The sequence below is a fragment of the Mauremys reevesii genome, linkage group 18 (assembly GCF_016161935.1).
Source record: "Mauremys reevesii isolate NIE-2019 linkage group 18, ASM1616193v1, whole genome shotgun sequence".
In the NCBI taxonomy this organism is placed as follows: Eukaryota; Metazoa; Chordata; order Testudines; family Geoemydidae; genus Mauremys; species Mauremys reevesii.
In genome coordinates, this window is record NC_052640.1 from 6902847 (window position 1) to 6925880 (window position 23034).

Consider the following 23034-nt stretch of genomic DNA (forward strand, 5'->3'; position numbering starts at 1 on the left):
TAAAATGGGCTTACTCCCTATCTCTTATGAGGTAAACACTCATGAAGTACTTCACAATTTGTTATAAAATTTGCACTTGTATAGTACTTTCCATGGAATAATTGCAATCCAGCATATTGTTTATAGTGAAACCGAGTAAGTTTAAAACTGAATGCATCACAACATTTACTATTACTGAGGTACGATGTATTGTTCAATGATCTTATTAAGCATTCACATTGTGGTTTTGCCTAGAGACTGACCAGGTCAAGGCCCCAATTGCTAGGTGTTGTATAAACATCCTGACAATCCCTGTCCCAAAGAGCTAATAATTTAACAAATAATGGAATTCCCACCCCCCCCATGCCCGCAGTTCTTCTGTGTGTGGATTGCAGACTATGTTGTGAAGAACAGCTTCCAAAATAATTCTGGGACCACTCACTTGATCTTACATCCAAAGACTGAGCTAAAGGTCTCAATGCCCTGCCTTTATGTATTAAAATACCCTTTCTGATTGCATAGGAGACTTGTATACTACTACTATTTAGCACTTAAACAGCACTCTTTGCCTGAAGTGCTTATTCCAGTTTTTGTAAGGCATAATTATTTCTGTTTTATAGAAAGAGACAGCAAAGCACAGAGAGGTGAAGTGACTTGGCAAAGGTCACACAACCACAAAGGGGATTCAGGAATCCTGGGTTTTACAGAGCTACAAAGATACTCTTTGTGCCACAGAGAGCTTGTGGGTATGGAGAGGTGTAAGTGAGAAAAAGAAACATGATACTGTAGTTAAAGTAAGAAAACCTGAAAATACAAACGCACTACTAGGTAAGGATGGCTTACTTGCATTGGCTATAAAAGGCATGGAGGGATTGATTTTTCCACCCCATGTATCTTCTGTTATTCACACTAGTGCAGAGTGTAAAAATGCTGTCCTTCTGATTTGGTAGCATTTTACACATAAGTGACAACACAAGAAATCAGGCCCTAAACATTTTGTTTTCTTAGTTCCTCTCTTCATGCTTCTCCTGATCTGTAGGTTCATTAATGTAGCTATATTTAATACATCAGAGGGCAATGATGGAGTCTATACAAACATGACCATTATTATACATTTTATTTAATTTGTACTGCGTTTTTTAAACAGAGGTTACCAAACCAGAGAAATCAGATTAGTAACTTGAAGCTTCAGATCACATTTCCTGGGACTACAGGTTCCTAGCCCAGCAGAGTTGACCCAGCCCTTCATCCTTTCCCAATAAATAAATCAGATATTTAGTTTGGCGAGACATGGTCTTTTGGTCTTGTCTGCTATATATGAGCATTAAAGCTCCCACAGCCCCTGTAAGAGCATGGTTTGCCCTTAAGTTTTTTTTTTCCTATAAAATGTCTTACGCCCCACTATTGTGCAATATGTTATGCATTGGTTGGTTGCTGCCCTCCACCACAGAAGGGGTTGCATCTCAGTACTTCTGTGTATATCTAACTTTAAAGGCCATTTGGATTAAAAGCCCTGTATAAGAGAAGAGTATTAACATTACTTTTTGCCCAGTTATCTTTTAATTATGTAAGCACACATACAAAGAAAACAAGTACAAATAACATTTTTAGTATTTCTCAACATACAGTACTGGGATTGTTCAAGACAACTAATTGCAAAGTCATAAGTAATACCCACATAAAGGTTTTAAATGAACTACCATGCCTTACTTAGAAAGCTGGTAACCAACAGGCATTAAATGTTTCCTCTCCCACCTCTTCAAACAAGAGCTCTTCAAGGCTCTGTAGTTTAGTCTGTGGGGAAATCTTAACTGTAAAAATATATTTGGGGTCAGTGTTCAAAGCCTACGAAAGAGCACAGCTCTACACACATAGATAAGATTATCTAGTAGCTTTACTTGTAAGTGCACACAGTTTGGTTGAACCACAGAATATTAAAGCATCATGGTTGATCCCTAGTTTAGACTCCATTTCCCAAAATAAATGTATTTTAAAACAATTGTGTTCTAATTGATAAAGCTAATGCAAAAATCTGAAGTGGACTAATATCTGAAAAGGGGAAATTAATAGCATGAAGAAAACAGCTACAGAATAGTTAAGTCTGTCAGTTGCTCTAATCAACACTCCCTTACTATAGCTCTGTGAGCTATAATTAAAAATAGGATAATTGTTCAGATAAACAAGACTTTAGTTCTCTTTAGAACTTATATTCAAAGTGGGCTGTCTACTATCATTTTGGATCCCCTAGGTGCAATTTTGGGGGATTATGCTGCTTGCAGAATTGTGTGTGTGTTTACTACACAATTTCACAAATGCTTTCCATTGCCTGTAGTGCTACTTTTAGCTTTAATAATGCAATTAAGAAAGTTAAAATAGCAAATCCAGCATGCTTACTTCCTTTGTGATTTTAGGTATATACAAGAGTGCTTTTAGTCCATTGTCTCTCTAGACTGCCCCTCTTTTACATTTTACTTTAATAGAAAAGTAATTTTATTTAAACATACAATAAACCTGCACACTGATGCACCAAAGTCTATTAATGCATGTTCATATACATCACATTCACATTTTCAAACAGCAAAAAGCCACCCCTATGTGGGTCAGACCAAAGGTCCATCTAGACCAATATCCCGTCTTCCGACAGTGGCCAATGCCAGGTGCCCCAGAGGGAATGAACAGAACAGGTAATCATCAAGTGATCCATTCCCAGCTTCTGGCAAAGAGAGTCTAGGGGCACCATTCCTGCTCATCCTCCATGAATTTATCTAGTTCATTTTTTAACCCTGTTATAGTCTTGGCCTTAGCAACATCCTCTGGCAAGGAGTTCCACAAGTTGTGCGTTGTTTGGAAAAAAAATGCTTCCTTTTGTTTGTTTTAAACCTGCTGCCTATTAATTTAATTTGGTGGCCTCTAGTTCTTGTGTTATCAGAAGGAGTAAATAACACTTCCTTATTTACTTTCTCCACACTAGTCAGGATTTTATAGACCTCTGTCATATTCCCCCTTAGTCATCTTTTTTTTAAGCTGAAATGGCCCAGTCTTATTAATCTCTCCTCATATGGCAGCCATTCCATACCCCTAATGATTTTTGTTGCGCTTTTCTGAACCTTTTCCAATTCCAATATTTTTTTTTGAGAGAGAGAGATGGGGTGACCACATCTGTACGCAGTATTCAAGATGTGGGTGTACCATGGATTTATATAGAGGCAATATGATACTTTGTCTTATTATCTATCCCTTTCTTAATTATTCCCAACATTCTGTTAACTTTTTTGACTGCCGTTGAACATTAAGTGGATGTTTTCAGAGAACCATCCACAATGACTCTGAGATCTCTTTCTTTAGTGGTAACAGATAATTTAGACCCCGCCATTTTATATGTATAATTGTATAAATATATAGTTTATATGTATAACCCTACAAGCCCTAGCCTAGCAAAAAGCCACCACTACAAAACCGAGCATTGGCCTTTTAAAATAAACTTAATTTGATCTCCAGTTGTTAGAGGACAAACATTTTTTACTTTAACCAAAATATTAAAATTATAATATTGTCTACCTACATTTTTTCTTCCAGCTTATGTACAATAAACTCCAACTTGGAAAGAACAAACCCAACAAAGTTAGTTCTTTCTTTTACTTCTTTTCCTAACTGCTGGTCATTATAAACCTTAGCATTTCTCTTTCCATCCCAGCCTCCTCTTGAGGTGTTGAGCTTAATTAGAGTCAGCTATACTTAATTAACTCTCAGCTGGAGGTGCCTCCCTCAGCTGACCCTGAACCCTTTCTGGAAATGAATGCACAAAAGCTCAGGCTGCTGTTTGATGTAGTGGGGTCTTTACATAAGGGGACAATAGGGATAGAATTCAGGATTCCCTCCCAAGGGCACTGAAAGGTCTGAACATCCCATCACAGAGGTGCACCTTTAGTTCTGTGCCAGAAATGTACCTTTGTATGTCTTAGAATAGGGATGAATCATTGTAACCCTCCAGCATTCTTAATGAGGTACAGTGTTTGGCACAGAAATAGAAGTCTTCATGCCACCCTCTGCATAGCGGCTTTTCTATAGTATATTGTTAGCCAAATAGTTGTTTCCATGTGTTTCTGTTATTGTCACAGAACAAAACTGTGTTCGTACAAAATAGAAATAAAAATGCAAGGTTTTGTATAAAAAGTATAACAGGTAAAAAATTCAATAGGCAGATGAGGAAAGGATTGTCAGCAGTCTCAAGCAGTGCTAAGTCTAAGGCCATGTCTACACTAGCACTTATGTCAGCAAAAAACACCCTGTAGAGCACCATACGTTTTGACAGCATAAGCACTCATGCACAAATGTTCTCCCGCCAACATAGCTACTGCCACTTGTTGAGCTGGTTTTATGATGTCAATGGGAGAGCTCTCTCCTGTCGACATAACACAGCTACATGCGCGCTCTTACTGTGGTACTGCTGTATCGGTACAGCTTGTAAGCGTAGACATGGCCTAAGGCAGAGCAGCCCTCCTTGGAAATGTAGCTTCAAGTTGCAATCATTGAGCTTCCTAGGTGGGAAAAACATTGATCCAGGGGTGGCGGAGCTGTCCCAAAAGTAGGGGGGGGCAGGGGCTTCTGCCCCCCAGAGGCCCTGCCCCACCCCTTCCCCTGAGGCCCCTCTTCTCCCCCCAAAACCCCACCTGTGCCCCCTCCTCTTTCCCTGAGGCCCCTCTTCTTCCCCTGGAGGCCCCACCCCCTGCCAAGTCAGAAGCCGGAGCAGGGCTGGGTGGGGCCGAAAGCAGACCCCAGCCCTTGTCCCTGCCCCCAGACCTCCCACCCTACAGCTGCCTGCACAGCTCTTACCCCAACCCAGCTCCGGCCAAGGGGCAGGGCCTTGAGCTGCAGCCTGGCAATGGTAAGAGCTGCACAGGCAGCTCTGGGAGCTGGCATGCGCCACAACTGCCCGGGCACCTGGGCTGGGCTCCACCAGCTGCTGGCCTGACTAGGGGGTAGGTTCTCAGGGGGAAGAGGAGGGGAAGGGGGCAGGGTCCCATGGCGAAAAGTGGGAGGGCCATGGGCCCCTGCCCTTCCCTGTTCCAGTGCCCCTGCATTGATTTGGTCTGGCTAGAGAGCCACAGAAGTATCTTTTCACATAGTGTCCAAAGGCAGTGAAATGTTTAAACATCTAGCTTTTCATGTCCATCCAGGCTAAGATGCCTGACAGGTAGTCCATAGTTTATGAGGAAAGGAAAAGGGTTTAAGGATCTAATTTTAGCAAAATTTATTCTATTTATCAGGAAACAAATTTTCCTGTGAGCTCAACAAGGGTGAAATTCATGAGTTGTGAGATACTAGGTGTTTTTCTTAAAGCTCCAGCTCTTACTGTCAAGGGAACATGGACAGGATGTAGCACATTGTGGGCATAATTGTACTATAAATAATTTTACTAATGTAAACAAAAATGTTAATTTTAGCCCATCTCCCAATGACCTAACCACCCATGACAATATGAATACATTCACTAGTTTGTTTTATTTTTGTAAAGGAACATTGGAATTGTGGTACCAATGGTTCACTAATCCAGTACCCTGGTTGATAGTGGTCAGTATCAGATGCTTCACAAAAAGGTGCAAACACTCCCCCGCAGACGAATAACCTGCTCAGAGGGAAATGCTTCCTAGCCTCATCAGTTAGGGGTTGACCTGTGTTCTGAAGCATGAGGGTTTAATATCACTTATAATGTTTTTTATTCCATCTAATGCAAGTGTGGATGTTCTCATCATTCATATAAATGTCCAATTCCTTTTTCGGTCCAAGTTTTTTATTAATTATAACACAAAGTGAAGAAAATATTATTTTATTGGTAAAATAAATATTTAAAAAAGAAACAGAACAAGTATTTTATTAAAATATTTGGTTGATATGATGAACCATAAAACATCCTTATGAAATGTTAAAATCAATCATTTCTGTCTCAATATAAGATTAAAAACTATTAGTGTTCTGATGTTAGAAGCCCACAGACTCAGACTTTGATACTTCTGAAACATCTTTACTTCCAGAATTTTAGTAACATGTGCCCTAGTTTCTCTGTATGTGTGTGTTTAATATCCTACTTGGTGTCTTTGCTTGATATGACAAAAATTCCAGATTATATTGATCGGGGCGGGGGGGGGGGAGGGAGGGAAGAGAAATGTTTTCCCTGTCTCTGTGGTATCTTATTGATGGACTTTTTGTAACAGGGACTTATTTATTTCATTGATTGATAGCTTTGTTTCTGATGATTCTCTAATCACAGTTATTTATCTTGTACTCTACTACTCTGGCCCCAGTCCTGCAAAGATTTACATGTGTGCTTAACTTTAACCATTGTATTCCTGTCTTAAAGTTAAGCCTGTGCATACAACTTCAGGATTGGAGTCTTAAGGTATCAATTGATAATTATGCATATTGATATATAATAAACATCACAATACCTCACAATTCTTCATGTATTCATCCACATAACATCTCTATGGGCAAGAAAGACCTACCATCCTAATTTTATAGATAGGAGCTTTTCAAAAGAGACTAAGCTACAGATCCCCAAAGATATTTAGGTATTTCATTCTAAACAAATCAATGGGTGTTAGGGATCCTCAAATGTATTCAGGTGCCTACCTCCCAATGATTTAAATGGATGTTGGATACTTACATTCCTTTGAGGATGTGGGCCTGAGTGACTTGCCCAACATCACACAAGAAGTCTGTGGTGGATCCTGGAATTAAACCTGACTCTCATGAGTTCTAAGCCACATCTGAACAGTCTTTCCTCTGGTCATTTGCCACAGTTCATTGAGTCTTCAGTCTTTCTAATTAGACTGCCACCAAGGCCTATCATGTTGGCTTGGTGATGTGTTAGTTATGTTTTGCACAATATTTTAATCTATCAATTAAAGTGTTAATTAACTGACTATGTATGCACAGGGGCTAAACAGGAGTCTATGTGAGTGACTGCGTTCTGTTGTGTAGAAGTGCACAGAAACAATAAAGAACGAAAATCTATTGCAACTAATTTTCTAGTCTAAATCTGTTTAATTGGTCTGGGAACAAAGCTATGCAGAAATACAACTTAATGTCTGCTTGTGAGGTTTCTATTGGCTTCTAAATTGGTCTGTGTGTTGTTTAGATCCCTTACACTTTGGAATCTTTTTTGTGTGTTTTGTTTTATCTTGATAAAGGTTAAGCATTTTGTTAAGAAATGTACACGGAGGAATTACAAATATCTTAAGTGACAACTATGTGGACACCTGGGAACTGATCCAAAATGTCTGCTTTGTTTTACACAGACCTCTAAACTGCCATCAGAGGGTAATAACATTTGATCATTATCAACCTAATCCAGATTTGAACTGGTGTCTTAGATGTGAAAAACACTGGTTCCCTTACCAATCCTAGCATTAAGCAGACACCGAGAGCACTGGAAACCCAAAGGATGAATGGATCGTAAGTTTGTTAATATGAAATGGAGCCTTTTAGCACTACTTGAAATTCAAATCTAGCTTCATTCAATAGTACTGTACTTGAAAGTTTTCCTGTGACAGCGATTTAGTAGCCTATATTAAATAATTTATTATGTAAGGAAATTATTTAAATACATTCTACTACAAAAAGGGTATTTCAATCTCATAAAAGCATTTTAATAAAGCCAGCAAGAACTAAAAAATAATAGATGCTACTGAAACAGAGCTCCTAAAATAAAACCCATCTTTTTTACTGTGTAATTATCTTTCCTTTGTAGCATATAGACTACACCTTCCAAGACCAGAATTAATTAAACCCTCTCCCAAAGGACAAACATGTTGAGTTCCACAATCTATAGAACTGTAACTGAGCAGCAATTTCTAAAAAACACATGCCCATATGACAGAAAACTTTAAATACATTAGTGCAATTCCTTTTAAAATAAAAGTGAGCCACTTGTTGCTTTTTTCAATGCCCTTGTTTCTTTATTGCCACTGATCATCTCTTAAGAAAGCCAACTTCTGTGGAGACAAGCATGGGTGGATGTTATTTTATAGAAAGAGTTATGTGTGACTTTCTGAGTGCATGTGAAACATATACTCAGAAAGTCACACATATCTCACATTTTTGTATGCTTTGTGCATGTAACATGTTTTATGTGCATGTCGTGCACCCTGCCTCTGTGCCTCTTGTCTGCAAGTTTATCACCATGTGTCTAACATGCATATTCCCATGTATGTGTCATGCATCCTAGGTACAAGTGTGATTTTGTGCATCTTTCTATGTCTTTTGCGTGTGTGTCTAGGGATAGGTGGTCCATCTGTATATTTTCATAGCTGCATCAGTGCTGTGCATGTCTGCATGTGTCTGTGTTGTACATGTGTATATGCAGGTCCCTGTATATGCATATTCTGTGCTTAAGCGTATCTGTACACCTGCGAATGTCTTCGTATGTCTTGTGTGCAATTTGTTTTCTCCTCATATTACAGAGTGGCCGCTGCTGCCTCCAGTCCCTTCCAACCCCTGATACTCCAGCTCTCCCCATAACAAACAGCTCAGTGAGTCAGCGCCTGCGTGCAATGCCTGCTGCACACTCGTGACCTAACAACAACACACCAATATGAGCAGCCAGCCAGCAGCGGCGGCGGCAGCAGCGATCTTTAGCGCTGGGTGCAATCTGGTCCCCCCCCAACCCCCCTCTGCAGCCGCCACCTCCCCCGGGCCTCCCCCCCCTTCCCCGAACGCGATCGGCAACAATGTTTACGTTCCGGGGATTATGACGCCTGCGCCCCACTCAGTGTCTGAAAATGGTTCCTTAGGACTTTGCAAAACGCATCGACTCCCCCTCCCCTTCCCTCCCCCTTCCCCAAAAAAGTGCTGGTGCAAAATTGCAAAACTTTAGAGAGACCTGGATGGCTTTTGTTTTTCCTCCTCCCCATTTGGGCCAAAAAATGCAGGACAGGAACTGTTGACAATTAAGAGATGAAACTCTCCAAAAAAATGGAGGCAGAGAAAGACTCTGGAAGAAGATTGGTGTGTAGCTGGCTTCTGTCTATTTCCTATTTGTACATTTTAATTGATTTTGCTTAATTATTTGCAAAGGGAGAAATGCATGTAAATATAGGCAGCAGAGCTACTTAGTTTGCAAGAGATCAGCTTAAACACTTGGGAAGGGGGTGGAATTTAAGTGAGGGGAAGGAGAGGGTGGGACAATATTTTTTTTCCTGTTGGTAAAGGATTGTACGGATGAAGTGTGTGTTTTTCTAGGTCTAGCTGCTGGGGGGATTTTAAATATATGTACAGAGAGAGAGGGAGATCTGGATTGTAAAGTGCTCGGAATGGAGCAACCCCAATGGAGGCAGCTGGTGTATTTGGTTCCCAAAGGGAGCTAGCTTTGTGTATAGCCAGCGCTTCCTTTTGCAGGCGGGTGTTTGCATGCGGAGTGTGTTGTGTGTGTGAACGTGCGGTTCTGCCTTGTGTCCCTGCCGGAGAACCAGGGGCTGCTGTTAACAAGTTACACGCTGGCTCTGGGGGAAGCCGCAACAGCAGCACCGGCCTCTGCTGTTTTCACCCGGGCCTACTCCATACACACCCCTCACCGTGCATTTAACTCATTCCTGCCCTTTCTCCTCTGAATCCCCCCCCTTTTTTTTGTTCCTTAAACTGCATAGCCTGTGATTGAACAGAAATAACATGTGGATCATTGCAAGGGGGGGGGGGAGAAGCGCAAATAAATCATAATGTTACATAATGCAATTTGTTTTTAAATCGTGGCTTCCGGTGTGACTATGGAAACACTTGGATTATGTAAATATTGCAACCTGAATAGCGTGTATCAGAGTAAATGGAGAATTTTATGCGAAATTATTTAGTTCTATCTTACACAAATAATAACATATGATCGGAGACGCGATGTGTTAAACAAATACTGGCTGCCTGCCGTTCACTTTTTTTACGGTCTTGCAAAGTGCAGCAGTGCTGGGCTTTGTGAATTAGTGATTTGTGTAAATCTCTTCACTTGTTTGGCGTTTAGCGATATCCCCCCCCCAAAAAAATAGTGCAAGGGTCTCCTGCAGCCAGACACCTGTTACTTTGGGTTAGTACGGTGTTATAAGGAGAAAGGGAGTGGAGATTCTTCTGTACTCAAGCTCACGTTGTATAAAGTATTGTTAATTTTGCCGCCTTGCTCATTATTTACCCAGACCATGTTTATCCAGATATCCCCAAAGTTGATACATTTTTCCTTCCCCAAAGTCCACTTCCCACCCCCGTCTATATTATTTGCTTTGTTTTCTAGCGATCTATTGGTAGAAGGAGATACGATGAGAATGAGGACCTCTCGGACGTGGAGGAAATTGTCTGCATCAGGAGTTTTAATTTGGAGGAGAAATTAAAGAGTCAAAAGTATCATGGGAATTTCGTGCGTGACATGGAAGGGAAAGGTAAATGCCTGGCTGTCTCAGGGATGAATGTGTTTGAATTAGTGGGAGTGGAATGGGTGGGTGCCTCTTCTTTGCTTTGATTGCTCTAGAGAAGCTGGTGGTGTCTCCACGTGCAGTTTGTGGTTTGTTTCGTATTTCCCGCCTGCATCCCCCATTCCAGGGAATCCGGTGACGAATCCAGGCCGAGCAGCAGGGGAGGGGGTAGTGGGTTGGGTGTTGCACACTGGGGCCCTAGCCTGGACCTAGCCAGGAAATAAACACATGTATGCGTTTCTGTGTGCATTGCCTCTGTAGCTAGAGGTGGGTACGGGCGTTGGGACTGCTCACATCATTCCCATGTAACCTGGTCACGGATATGCAACTTTTTGCTTTGACAATGACATGAGTGTATCAGGATGTAGCTTGTAGAGAAACCCCAATGTCTCCCGCCCCCTCAGCCCAGCCTATCAGCGTGACCCCAGTTCAGCTTCCCATATTTTAGGGAATCAGGTTCGTGGAAAGGAGCCGCAGAAAAACCCCAGCCCCCACTCATCCTCATGGTGATTCTAGCTTCTCCCTCTCCGCCCCTTATTGAATCAAGGTCCCATTTGCTTCCAGTTTGTCAGTTTCAAGGGATGCAATTGATTACCCGGTTCTCTAGCGTCGGGGGGTTTTAGAGTAAATAGGTAACTTCTTTGTGTTTATATCATATATTAAATTACAGCTGCCCCTCCAAACTACCTGGATTTGCTTATGTGATTTAGCTACAAAGTAACAAATAATCGAAGCCAGCCTGTGCAGCTAGCAGCTCTCTTGCCTGCTGGGAACGGATGTGAAGGGGATTGGTTTCTTAGGGGGATCAGATGGATTAAGGGGTGCTGTTGCAACTGGTCAACGTTATTTACTGTGCTGTTATTAAAATTGACACCAAATTGCACTTCTTCCAAAATCCAACCTCACTGGGGACACCACAATCTGAACCAGTTATCTCAGTAATGTCCAGTTATTACCTTTGGCTGTATTTCTCATCAAATGGCAACAGTAATTGAACCACTAATTTAATTTAGAATATTTTCTTCTTTTTCCAAAGCTTAGCCTTGCAATGGACACTTTTAACTTGCTTCAGAAGGGCCACTTATGTGGTGAGGGAAATCATGTCTGATTTCTTGATAATTTATTATTTTGTGGGGAAGTCTCCCCCTCCAACACCTGTTCCTTAGCTCTAAAAATGTTCAGTAATTTTCCAGAGGGGGATTGGATTCTACTTTTCTCTCCCAAATTCTTAATTTGTTTTAATTGCTACTTGCTAACAGTATTACAATCCACTATTTATCTTGCTTAGCAGCTTTGAGACCTTTGGGTAGCTTTTCCCCTTCTAGGGAACTTTGAAAATAAATGAGTGTCTTTTGTTACTTTGTTTTGGTCTATGTCTACTTTGTTCAGCCCTGCAAGAGATTTGAATGCTTTGTTGGGTCTTTCTAAAGACTTTTATTTGCTCCATTTTCATTTTTGTCTCTTTAATTTTTCTATAAAATCAAGAGTTGAAGGCAAAAATATTAAACCTGCTGATCCTGCTGCTGAGTGAGAGTAGAAATATCAAGATATCTTAACACATGGAATTGGTTGAATATTCTTAATCATCTGCTTCCTTGTTTTTATTTTTCATGGTAGCACCTCTTTGATCCCTGGCCAGGAATGTGGGTTGGAGGTTTTCTTCAGAGGTGCTGTAAAGCTGCAGTGTGATTTTTGGCTTGAACACAGAGCCTACCAATGCTACGTGTTCACTAGCGTAATATGCTATGTATCTGCTGTCTGCTTCCTGAACTAATATTTATCCTTGACACCCGTCACCCACTCAGATTTTGTCTTACATGTAGAGTGCTGTACTCAGAAGGGTTTTTTTGTGTGTTTTTAGTTAATTTGTTACTAAAGCCAAATGAATATTTTTAGTATTAATACACTGAGTAATAAATTATGATATTTTTGCTAATGGAGAAATACTTTTTGTGTCTTCCATTAGTTGACTGAAAAATAGATTACAGAAGCTGTATTCTGACTGTTCTAAAAACAAGTGCAATTATTAAAAGTTAGTAAAATAACACTAAGATAAACAATGGTCTAATTTGACAGCTCTAGGTGGGGATGCTTTAGCCACACTTCTTGTCATTGCTAATTGAATAAAAAAGGAAAAGTGTTGTAAAAAGAGAGGTTAAGAAACAAGTAAGAAGGGGAAATTAGTACTGATTTCCCTCACCCCCTTACAGTTGTTTTGATAGTAAACAGACACAAGGTGTATAAATCTGAGGATTGTAAATCTCATGCAGAGTCCCATGAAGGATGTTCTTAGATAATGAAATTACCTAAGCAATTAAAAGTGGTTATGTATAAATTGGGTGTTTAGAACTGTTATATTTGGATTGCTGAGGAGACAAACTATATGTGTTCTTATTTTTAAGCTATTTACATATTTATTATATGCAAGGCATCCTTTAGAGATGCTACATAAGACTTACTCTCATTTATGGAAGGAGGATTACAGATCACAGGTAGGTGCTATGCGGCCACTTCAAGATTTAATTTCACTTCTATGGCTGCAGAGTCCAAATAGATTATAAGTACACCCCCCCCCCCCCCGCAATCAATGCTTGTCACTTTTTCACTAGTCATTGAATCACATACACCATTGTTTCAGGTATGACATATGTCATTTCATACCACTGCATATAAACATTAACAGTTCAGCTTAGTCCTCAGAATGAAATAATAATGTGATACTGTTCAGTGTACAGACAACCAAGTCTGTGTCCAATGTTCTAGTTATTTTGGCATTAAATCAGTAATTTCTATTGAAAAGAGATTTCCTCCCTCCCTCTCATCACCTTAACTGTGTCAGAAATTACAATAAGATTTCCACATTATAAGCCCCATACTGCAGACACACACCTGCTTAACTTAAAAAATGCTTAATTTTATAAATGGAAGAGATCTATATAGCTCAAAAGCTTGTCTCACCAACAGAAGTTGGTCCAATAAAAGATATTACCTCACCCACATTATTTCTGTAATATTCTGGGACTGACATGGCTACAACAAAACTGCATATAACTTTACAAATGTAAGTAGTCCCGTTGAACTCAGTGAGATTATTCATGTGTAAAGTAATATGTGTGTAAGTATTTGTAGAATCAGGGCCTTACACTGTACTTCTGTAAAGCCCAATAGAAACAGTATATTTCTTAAAACCCAAATATATAGCTTGATCTTTATATTTCCTCTGTACGTGCCAGGCCTCTTAACAGTTACTTAGCTGTGAATTTGCTGTAAGTGTTAATTTGGCATTTTATCATAACCAGGGCTTCTCAACCTAGGACAACTGAGAATCTCTGAATGCATTCTGCTTTATATGCATCAGGGAATAGGAAAAATGGAGAGCAGCTGGGAGAGTATTGTCAATCACTCAGATTTTGCTTTTGACCTAGAAATGTTCACTCTCTTTGCAGTTCTGTTTAAGTGATAGTGCGGTTTTTTTTGCTGCAGAAATTAAAATAGTGAATCTTGAAAAAATCTAGTGTGAAGTGAGAATGTCATTGTAATTGATTATGTTTTTTATTCAAATATTCAAACAGATCTTACTTTTGAGTATGTGCAAAGAGAAGCTCTCAGGGTTCCCCTTCTCTTCAGAAGTAAAGATGGACTGGGAATTAAGTAAGTTACAACAAAATCTTACTTATTAGTAAATGTTTACAAAATTATAACTTTGCACTTATATATGGTCTTTCATCTGAGGAACTCAAATCCATTAAAAGCATGAAGCCTCACAACACCTATGGGAGGTGGGTAGGATGATTATATTTAATTTACACATGAGCAGATTGAGGGAGGGAAAGGTTAAGTGGCTACAGTGTGGTTGTACATGCGGTCACAGAGGGAGTCGGGGACAAAGGTGGAAACAGAACCCCAGGTTTCCAGCTCCCAATCTGTGCTCTAGTGACAGAATATGCAATTATCTAATTATGACTTTTACATTCTACTCTGTCTCACACAGTATAAACGAGCTGTCAGCTAAGTTGCAGAATCTTTATTACTGGTGAAGCCTTAAGCTGTCAGAGTAAAGAACTGGGGCTAGATTTTTAAAGAGTCTAGGTAATTTTTTGATGTGTAAAATAGGCACAAATCAAATCCGATATATTAGGGCCTAAATGAACCATTGGAGGAGTCTGGAAGGGAATCCCCACTGGACATTTGGTCAGGTGTATTGATTTGCCTCTTATGGGAAATCCCAGGTTCTAATAATTTTTATTAAAATGTGCATTGATTCACGTTAGCTTGAAATAGAATTTCTTGCAGGAAGTGTAAATATGTACTTAGGATTGACTGTCTCTTGGTCAAAAGAATGTTAGAAATGCAATTTATATTAATTTCCAATGCTAGGAGTGAGATACATAAGTACATTTTTGTTATTTTGTATTCTGTGGAATAATATAATTCCATCTAATCTAAATTTGCACTTCTAAGTATATATATTTCTTTTTGCCAAGAGTAGTTGGTATGTGATGTTTATATAAACATACAAAAATTTGCATTAAAATACTATATGATCATATAATTAAAAGCTGTATCATAATGCATGTGTACAAGAGGGCCAAATTAGGGTTGCACAGGCACTTTGATTCTGGCATTTCCTAATTTTTGAGTGCTTGACTTTGTGACCTTAATACTCTTTTAATGTAAGTGTGTGTGTAATTTCCTAGGTTTAAAAAGAACCAAGTAATAAAAACAGAAATTCCATGGGTCTTGTCAGGGTTAGAATCTTTAGATCCACCACACAGACCTCTGCCACTTTAGCTAATGAAGTAATTTATAGCGGTAGTAGGTTGTCATCCTTTATTTAGACCAGCACTAGAGGGGGATAGGACACTTCACCTTGGGTTTCACAGATATTTGCTGCAAGCAGAGGAATGGTGAGACTCAAGAATTTTGGATTCCAGTCCGTGGTCTGGAGTGGAGTGTGCTATAGTGGGCACAGACTCTTCTGGTCTATCTTCTTAAGTGAGACTCCTGCCCTGTCCCTGTCCTGTCTCTTTCCCACTTCTAGCTCCTCCTCCAGATTTTTTTCCCAGTCTTGCCTAGTCAGTCCCAGTCCCCCAGCCCCGCTCCTTGGTTCCTCATCTGATCTCTCTCTCCCCTCTGCCTCCAATCCCTCTCCTTTCAGCTATGTCCCCTGTCCCCAATGGCTCCCAGTCCCAATCTCCCTCCTTGGGATTCTCATCCAGTCTCAGTTTCCTCCCCTACCTCCTTATCCTAGTTCCTTTGCCCAGCCAGTACCACTCTGCCCCCTGTAGCCCCACTGCTTGTCAGATGTGTCTTCCCCCCTTCTTTTTTCTGCTTCACTTGTGCTCAGTCCCAGTCGTCTTGCCCATCCAGTCCAAGTCTCCCCCCTCAGCTTCTCAGTCTGATCTCAATCTCTGCCCTTACCTACTGGCTGCCTGGACCCTGCCTCCGTACTCCTCCATTTCCCTCCTGAGTTCCTAGTTCCAGTCTCCTTGCCCATCCAATTGCAGTCTTGCCTTTCACTCAAATTCCTGGTCTCCTTCTTTCTCCCTTTTGGTCCCAGTTTCCATCCCTCTCTGTCCCCCAGATTTCCTTTCCCAAACTACTTCCCCTGCAGGCCCATCTCTTGTTCCTGCTGCATTCAAATCAGGAAGCTTCCTTTTCTACTCTTCCTGGGCCCAGAGGGCAGAGCATTGAGCGCACAGGAGAGAGGCTCCTGGCTCTCAGGTCAGGTGCCTGGATTCACGGCAGCCCGGAGCTGCAGTTGCAGGGTAACTCCTGCTCAGCCCTGTTTTGAATCATGACCATTATGGATGGAATGTCTTGTAACTTGGCCAAATTTGAGGAGATTATCACAGCAGCAGAAAAAGACACATTTCTGAACAAAGGCCAGATTTCACGTCCCTGCTCCAAAGCATGGGGGCACAAGACCTTAAAAAAAAAAAAAAAGTCACCAGGATTACATCTTTTTCCCTAGCCTTGTTCTCAGAAATGGCTTAACCATTTAGGCTTAAGTTATCCAGAAAAATTCAGCCCGAGGCAGAGACCCAGCATGGAAAATTTCAACCAAAACAGTTAAAGTTCAGCAAAGTTATAAGCAACTGAAAACAGCATCTTATAATGGGAAGTGTTGGGCAACATTAATAATTGCTAGCCCTGTCTGTCATTCCAAAATATTTTTTACAAGATTAGAGTCAAGATTTTAGCCCCAGTGTCTTCACCCAATTCACATATAGATAAACACATTTGTTGACCTACATTCTCCCTGCAGTTTCAAATGATAGTGTTATTTACTGCCTGTCCCAAACGCTTGTGTAGCATTGCTGTATCTTGCCCCAGAGGGGCTGCTTTTTCGTAGTTTGGTAGATGAAATGATCCCTATTTGCAGTATGCCAAACACTTTGAGATGAAAAGATATATTTGTGTGTGTATGTATAATGTGTTAATACTACACATACTGTATACAATAGTTTTAGATCTATGTGACATTTAGAAATAATTGTTGCTATGTACTTCCAGTTCTGTTTGCTGTTAAACAGTCAGCTTGCATGTTTGTGGCTGGCAGATCTACAAAGTGTATTTGAACAATTCTGTTGCCATGTATGGTCGTCCTCTTGAAGAGCAGGAAGTGTGGTAATTGATGAAGAGATTATTGAGAATGAAAGTAAAGTTACAAAATTACCTTGGTGCTTTTCCATTTCATATTTCCAACCATGATGAGCTGTTATTTCTAGTGGTCAGAAGCAGGAAATACAAGTCATGATATTTTAGCAGCCATGTCTTCCTTAGGAAGATATTTGGAACAATTAGACACTCCTATGATTATTGGCAGTTGTAAGATGATTGTAAGTTGGAGAGGTGGTGCTGTCTGAAAAGACATATTGTCTCTTTTAACCATCTGGCAGTCATACCACGTTGTGCTGCAATTAATCAGAATTCACAAGCTAACCAGCCTTGGCCCAGGTCAGTACATGAAATGGAGACCTTTCTAAGGAACAGCTATAGCATTTCTTGAATGCAGCCACTGTGGCTGCATTTGGCCACCAGGGGCTTTTCTTCCAGCCACAGCCTCCTGGGTGATGATAGGGGTGGGGGGAAGCAGTGGCTCCTCCCCCAGGGCCTGGTCCCTACACCCTTCTGGAGCCTCAAACATTGTAGGAGCAGGGAACCAGTATGTGTTCTCCAACTTCCCGGGGCGGTGGGGCTCGGGCTTCAGCCCTGGGGTAGTGGGCGGCAGGCTCTAGCTGTGCAGTGGTGGGCTCTGTTCCCCAGCTGCCAGGCTTCAGGCTCTGGCCCTGGGATCGCCTTCCCATGTTGCCTCTGATCCCACTGCCTCCTCCAGTCCCCAGCTGTGCAGCGAGACCGCAGGCTCACCCCCCCCCCAACATTGCCCTGACTCCCCTGCATCCTCCAGCCCTGTGAAAAGTGATATTAACTAATATACAACTATCAATTTTCACAGTAGCAGGCTTATTAGCTACCAAGTCTGAAAAAAACAACCACCAAAAAAACAGAACATGCAAAGCATATTATATGTGTTTCTATTCTGTTTAGGTCCAGTAAAGAATAGAGACAACTGTACATTATTTTTATTACTGAGTCTGCAAAACCCTACATAAATAAATTACAATGATTTGGACATGTGTATTTGCATATTTATTTGTTTTTCCTAAAATTAATTATTTTAGGAAAAATTGTCTGAGGCCACCAAAAAATTTGTTGTGAGAACCCTTGAAGGTGTTTCAGGAAGAAATATTAATGACTGATCGTTGGCACTCTACTCTGTGCATCTATATCAATACACATCATATTATTTAGGTACTGTTTTTTTGGAAGTGACATGTTTTGTATGAAACAGAAAACTGAAACTGAACACTTACGGTCAGTACAGATCCCAAGGATCATATTTTATGTTGGTGTTTTAACCCTAATGTTAGGCCAAATTCAAAGTCAGGTAATTACATTCTGCCTCCCTAATTTCTCCTGCAGTTTCAGCTGGATACAGTAGTCTTCTCTCTCTGCTCTAAACTGTTGTATAGTGTTTCTGTACAACTGTGTTCTACCCCAGGAGTGGCTTCATTTTGGTGTTAGGAAAAGGGATCCTTATATATCCCTTACCAAACTGATATGGTTGTGTGAGTTTTGTTAACTCGGGCCATGTCTACAGCTGTGCCGATGTAAGAGCGCTCGTGAAGCCACGTTATGCCGACAGGAGAGAGCTCTCACGTCGACATAATAAAACCAGCTAAATGAGCGGCGGTAGCTATGCACACAAGCGTTTATGCTGTCAAAACTTATGTCGCTCAGGGGTGGTGTTTTTTTTCATGCCCCCGAGTGACAAAAGTTTTGCCAACAGAAGCGCCGGCATGGACAGCGCTATGTCAGTGAGAGGTGCTCTCCCACCGACATAGTTTCTGCCTCTCATTGCTGGTGGTTTAATTATGCCAGTGGGAGAGCTCTCTCCTGTTGCCATAGAGTGGCTGCATGTGAGACCTTACAGCGGCACAGCTGCAGTAGTGCAGCTATAAGGTCTCTAGTGTAGACAGGGCCTTAATGCTTTTGAAGCACTTTGAGATCCTCTTTTACAAGCTGCAGTATAAATGAAAAGGATATTGCAAAGAAAAAGTAGCTGTTCTCTTCCTCCACCCAACCCCATAGTTGACATTCTGGATTTGTAATTAGACTTGACAAATGGATGGTGTTTACTGATGGGACAGACAGTGCTGGAAGTCTGTGGAACTGCAATTTGTGCCACAGTGCAGGAATAAATCAGTCGTAATTGTGCAAGGGCTGAGCATAGCATCTATGGGGGGTGGAATAGGAAGGAAAAGGGTATGTTTGGTGCAGCAGGGATTTTTGCTTCTGCAGCAGCATATCAAAGCTTACAGAGGAAGGTATAAGCAGTCAGTGGAGATGGTGTAAATTAAAGCTGGACTTCCCAGATGTAAATCTAGCATGAAGTGGGCTCCACAACATTGACCAATCAGTTTGCATTCAGCACTGTGGAATTCTCACTCTGGCACATGACACGGTCAGGAGTTGTAGAGAATAACAAACCAACTCTAGCTGTCCTCTCCAAAGTACTGAGCATGTAGTTTCATTTTGAAGGGAAGGAAGGTATCCTCCACCTTGTCTGTTTCCATAAGTACTACTCACTTGTGCTAGGGCAGTAGGAGTTCTCAGCAGATTGGATTTGCCCACTTGCCTCTTAGTCAGGTTTGTCTTTTATTTTCTTTGTTTGTGTGTGATGATTTATACAAATACTAAAAAGGGCACCCATCCATATGCTCTAGGTGCCTTATGTCTACAGTATTTCTACGTTATGGTCAAGTGCACTAGTTTAAAATAGTCACCTCAAATCCCCTTTGTCCTCAAACAGTACTCCTCTTCCCCATTTTCAAGTGGTTGGGTAAAAATCTGAGCCTTGCAAATGAACCCTGAAGGTTATCAGGTTGGGTCTGTTTCAGACAAGGGAGATAGTGAATTCCACAGCTATGGGGCCCTTGCAGAGAGAATGCAAATCACAGGAACAAAAAGATAACACTTACCTCATGGGGATATTGTGAGGGCTAATTGTTTGCAAAGTGCTTGAGATGGTCAACTGGAAGGTGCAATAGAAGTGTAGAATATTATTGTGTTTTGTCAAAAGACCTGTAATTGTACATGTCAAAAGACGTAATTGTTGCTAGCAGGATTCTAGTGCAGACGCCCCACTTATGAGCAGAGACAGTTTTTTGGTACTACTGCTAACCAAACTAGCCTTGAAAAGCCAAGAATATGTCTTGATACTATTCCCTGTCTTCCCCCCTCAAAAACAACAACCACAACAAAATCTGGCCACACTGCTCAGAGAAACCATGCTTGATCCCTACTAATAATAACCATGTGTATTGCAATATCCACAAATAACACCATAATCTTATTTCTGTTTTATCCTTGTAAAGAAAATGTGATCACACTTTGATAGCATTTAACATTGCTTTTTTTTTCTAATTATAGAATGCCGGACCGGGATTTCACTGTCAGAGATGTGAAGCTATTAGTGGGTAAGTTGTTTTGAATTTACTGAACTAACTCTATATAGTTCAGTATTGCTTTTAAATATTAACTTTGTGTAAGTGCCCAGATATGTTTGTAGACACATGTGATAACTCACAGAATCTGGGAGGAGAAACGGAGAAGCAGTTCATAAATGGAAAAGGAGAAAAACCTTATTAGCAATTGTGCTGACCAAGCTGTGAACCACATGCTGTATAAATGTCCTCTTGAAAGTAAGGTGAATGCTTTACACTAACGGGTATCAAATACCTGTCCTCCCACCCAAATGGCACCAGTAATTAACTGCAAATACATTTTTGTCTTGGAAAGCAACAGTTTCACTTGTTGAGTTTGTAGCTGTGATTGGTTGAGCAACTGTTTTTTTTTTTTTTTTTTTTAAAGAACGGTGATAGCCAAATCACCTTGTGCTGTGAACTCCTCATAAGCTTATCCAGGGTTAGTCTGGGTCAGTACTTTGATGGGAATTCTCTTAAGAGAGATCAAGTGAAGAAGCTTAATGAAATAGCCTTGGTGATTTGATAGGTGGCACTTTCCCTCTGAATCAGTATTGAATTAGTGCCCTCTGATTATCTTCAAGGATGCTGCACTGCTAGAGTAGGGTTACCAACTGTCTGATTGTGAAAACCCAAAGATCCTTGTCCTGTCCCCGATCCGCCCCTTCCCTGAGGCCACGCCCTTTCCCACCCCTTCTCCAAGGCCACGCCCCTGTTCACTCCCCCTTCCCCCCCATCACTCACTCTCCCCCACCCTCACTCACTTTCACCGGGCTGGGGTAGGGGGTTGAGGTGTGGGAGGGGGTGCAGGCTCTGGGAGGGAGTTTGGGTGCGGGCTCTAGGCTGGGGCAGGGGGTTGGGGTGCAGGAGGGCATCAGGCGGTTGGCGCTTACCTCGGTCACCTGCCTCCACAGCACCCATTAGCTGCAGTTCCCAGCCAATGGGAACTGCAGACTCAGCACCTGGGGCAGGGACAGCATGCAGTGACCCCCTGCCCCCACAGGGGCCACAGGGACAGTGCTGGCCACGTCTGGGAGTGGCACGGAGCCAAGGCAGATAAGGGAGCCTGCCTTAGCCCCGCTGCTGTGCCAGTCTGTTAGCGCCCTGAATCTCCCGGAGATAGAGCATGATTCCAGGAGACTCCGGACGAAACCGGGAGGGTTGGCAACCCTATGCTAGAGGTACTGCCTTTTGAATGCAACATAAAACCAAGATCCCTGTTGTTATTAACAATTCCATGGACATTTTTGTAAATTGGTCTAATAAAAGATATTACCTCACCCATGTTACCTCACCTCCAACCCTGATATTCTATGATTCTAAGTTGTCTCTAATATCTTGGGACCGACATGGCTACAACAACACTGCCTACAAATAAGCTAGATAATGATGTGTTATCTAAATCCCCTTGCAATTTAAGAGAGAGGTGTTATTCTTTACTTCCTGTCTTAAATTATTACATAGTTATACTTTGATATGTTAAACAGTTGTTGTGTTTTATCCTAAAGTTGCTGTATTTCAGTGGTGGGTAAAGTGGTCACATAGCTATAATACCTCACAGGGAGGTTCATATTCTGAAATATTAATTATTGTTAGTTATTAATTATTTCTATTGAGGCGGTGCCATAAGACCCCACGTTTCAGATCAGTTTAATAAATACTTTACCCCAGAATGCACATTTGCAAAATTACTTTTGAGCTAAACAATAAGAATATAAAAATCTGAAACGAGAAAAGAATCTAACCTATTTAAAGAGAGAGGCGTTGGTTTTCCCATCTACCAAGTAGAGAGTAACCCCTGCTTCACAAGCAAAACTTCATTGTGTCAATTAATTAAGATTTATAAAGGGCTTTGAGATCCCTCTGTATAGAAGACACTGTGTAAGTGGGGTGGGAAGTATTATTTTGATGCCTTTATTAGAGCACATCCATGGACTATGGATTGTTAGAATAAAATAGGAAACATGAAATCATATAAGAGAATGAGGTAGCTCTTCTTAATCTCATGTTACTTAGACTGTAAGTTCTTTGGGTGGCAGAGATTGTCTTTTTGTTCTGTTTGTACAGTGCCTAGTATGACATGGTATCAGTCTGTGACTGGGCTTCTAGGTGCTACAATAATACAAATAATAAATAATATTTTAGCTGCTGAGAAAATCCGCACTTCGGAAGTTGTACATAGTTGAATCTCTTCTTTTGCAGGTCAGAGGCTTAAAGCAGGTGACTTCTGTTAATGCTAGTTGGTTGAACCCCAGAATAAGGTTTTGTTGATTTATACCAGAGCTTCTAATCTGCCAATACTCTGTCTGAAACTGGTAAAGCCACTGAACTGGTTATGCGTAGACGTTCTGGGAGCAGTGTAGTGTTGCATAACAGATCGTTACACTGGAAAAACAATGTAAGTGGGAGAGTTGTCTCTTCCCCAAGATTGATGTCTTTGGAAATGTTAGCAGGCAGAGATTCTTGTTTATATTGGCCAGGAACATTAGCGTGAGAATGAATAGCAAAGCAGGAGGATATTTACAAATAATATTCCATTTTGTAAATTAATGGAATGG

General features: G+C 41.1%; 1 protein-coding gene across 10 annotated transcripts in view; it reads left to right on the forward strand.

The window, feature by feature from the left end:
• Nucleotides 1–23034, forward strand: part of KDM2B (lysine demethylase 2B) — a 196888-nt gene that overhangs the window by 4499 nt on the left and 169355 nt on the right. For 6 of the 10 annotated variants that reach the window (XM_039505272.1, XM_039505277.1, XM_039505275.1 and 3 more), the window contains exons 2-4: nucleotides 10250–10394; nucleotides 14000–14078; nucleotides 20424–20470. In XM_039505272.1, coding sequence (XP_039361206.1) covers nucleotides 10250–10394; nucleotides 14000–14078; nucleotides 20424–20470 — 271 coding nt within the window. Of the gene's footprint in view, nucleotides 1–599; nucleotides 808–7277; nucleotides 7435–8652; nucleotides 8986–10249; nucleotides 10395–13999; nucleotides 14079–20423; nucleotides 20471–23034 lie in introns of those variants that run through there. The other 4 variants (XM_039505278.1, XM_039505274.1, XM_039505273.1 and 1 more) reach the window with 4 other exon arrangements.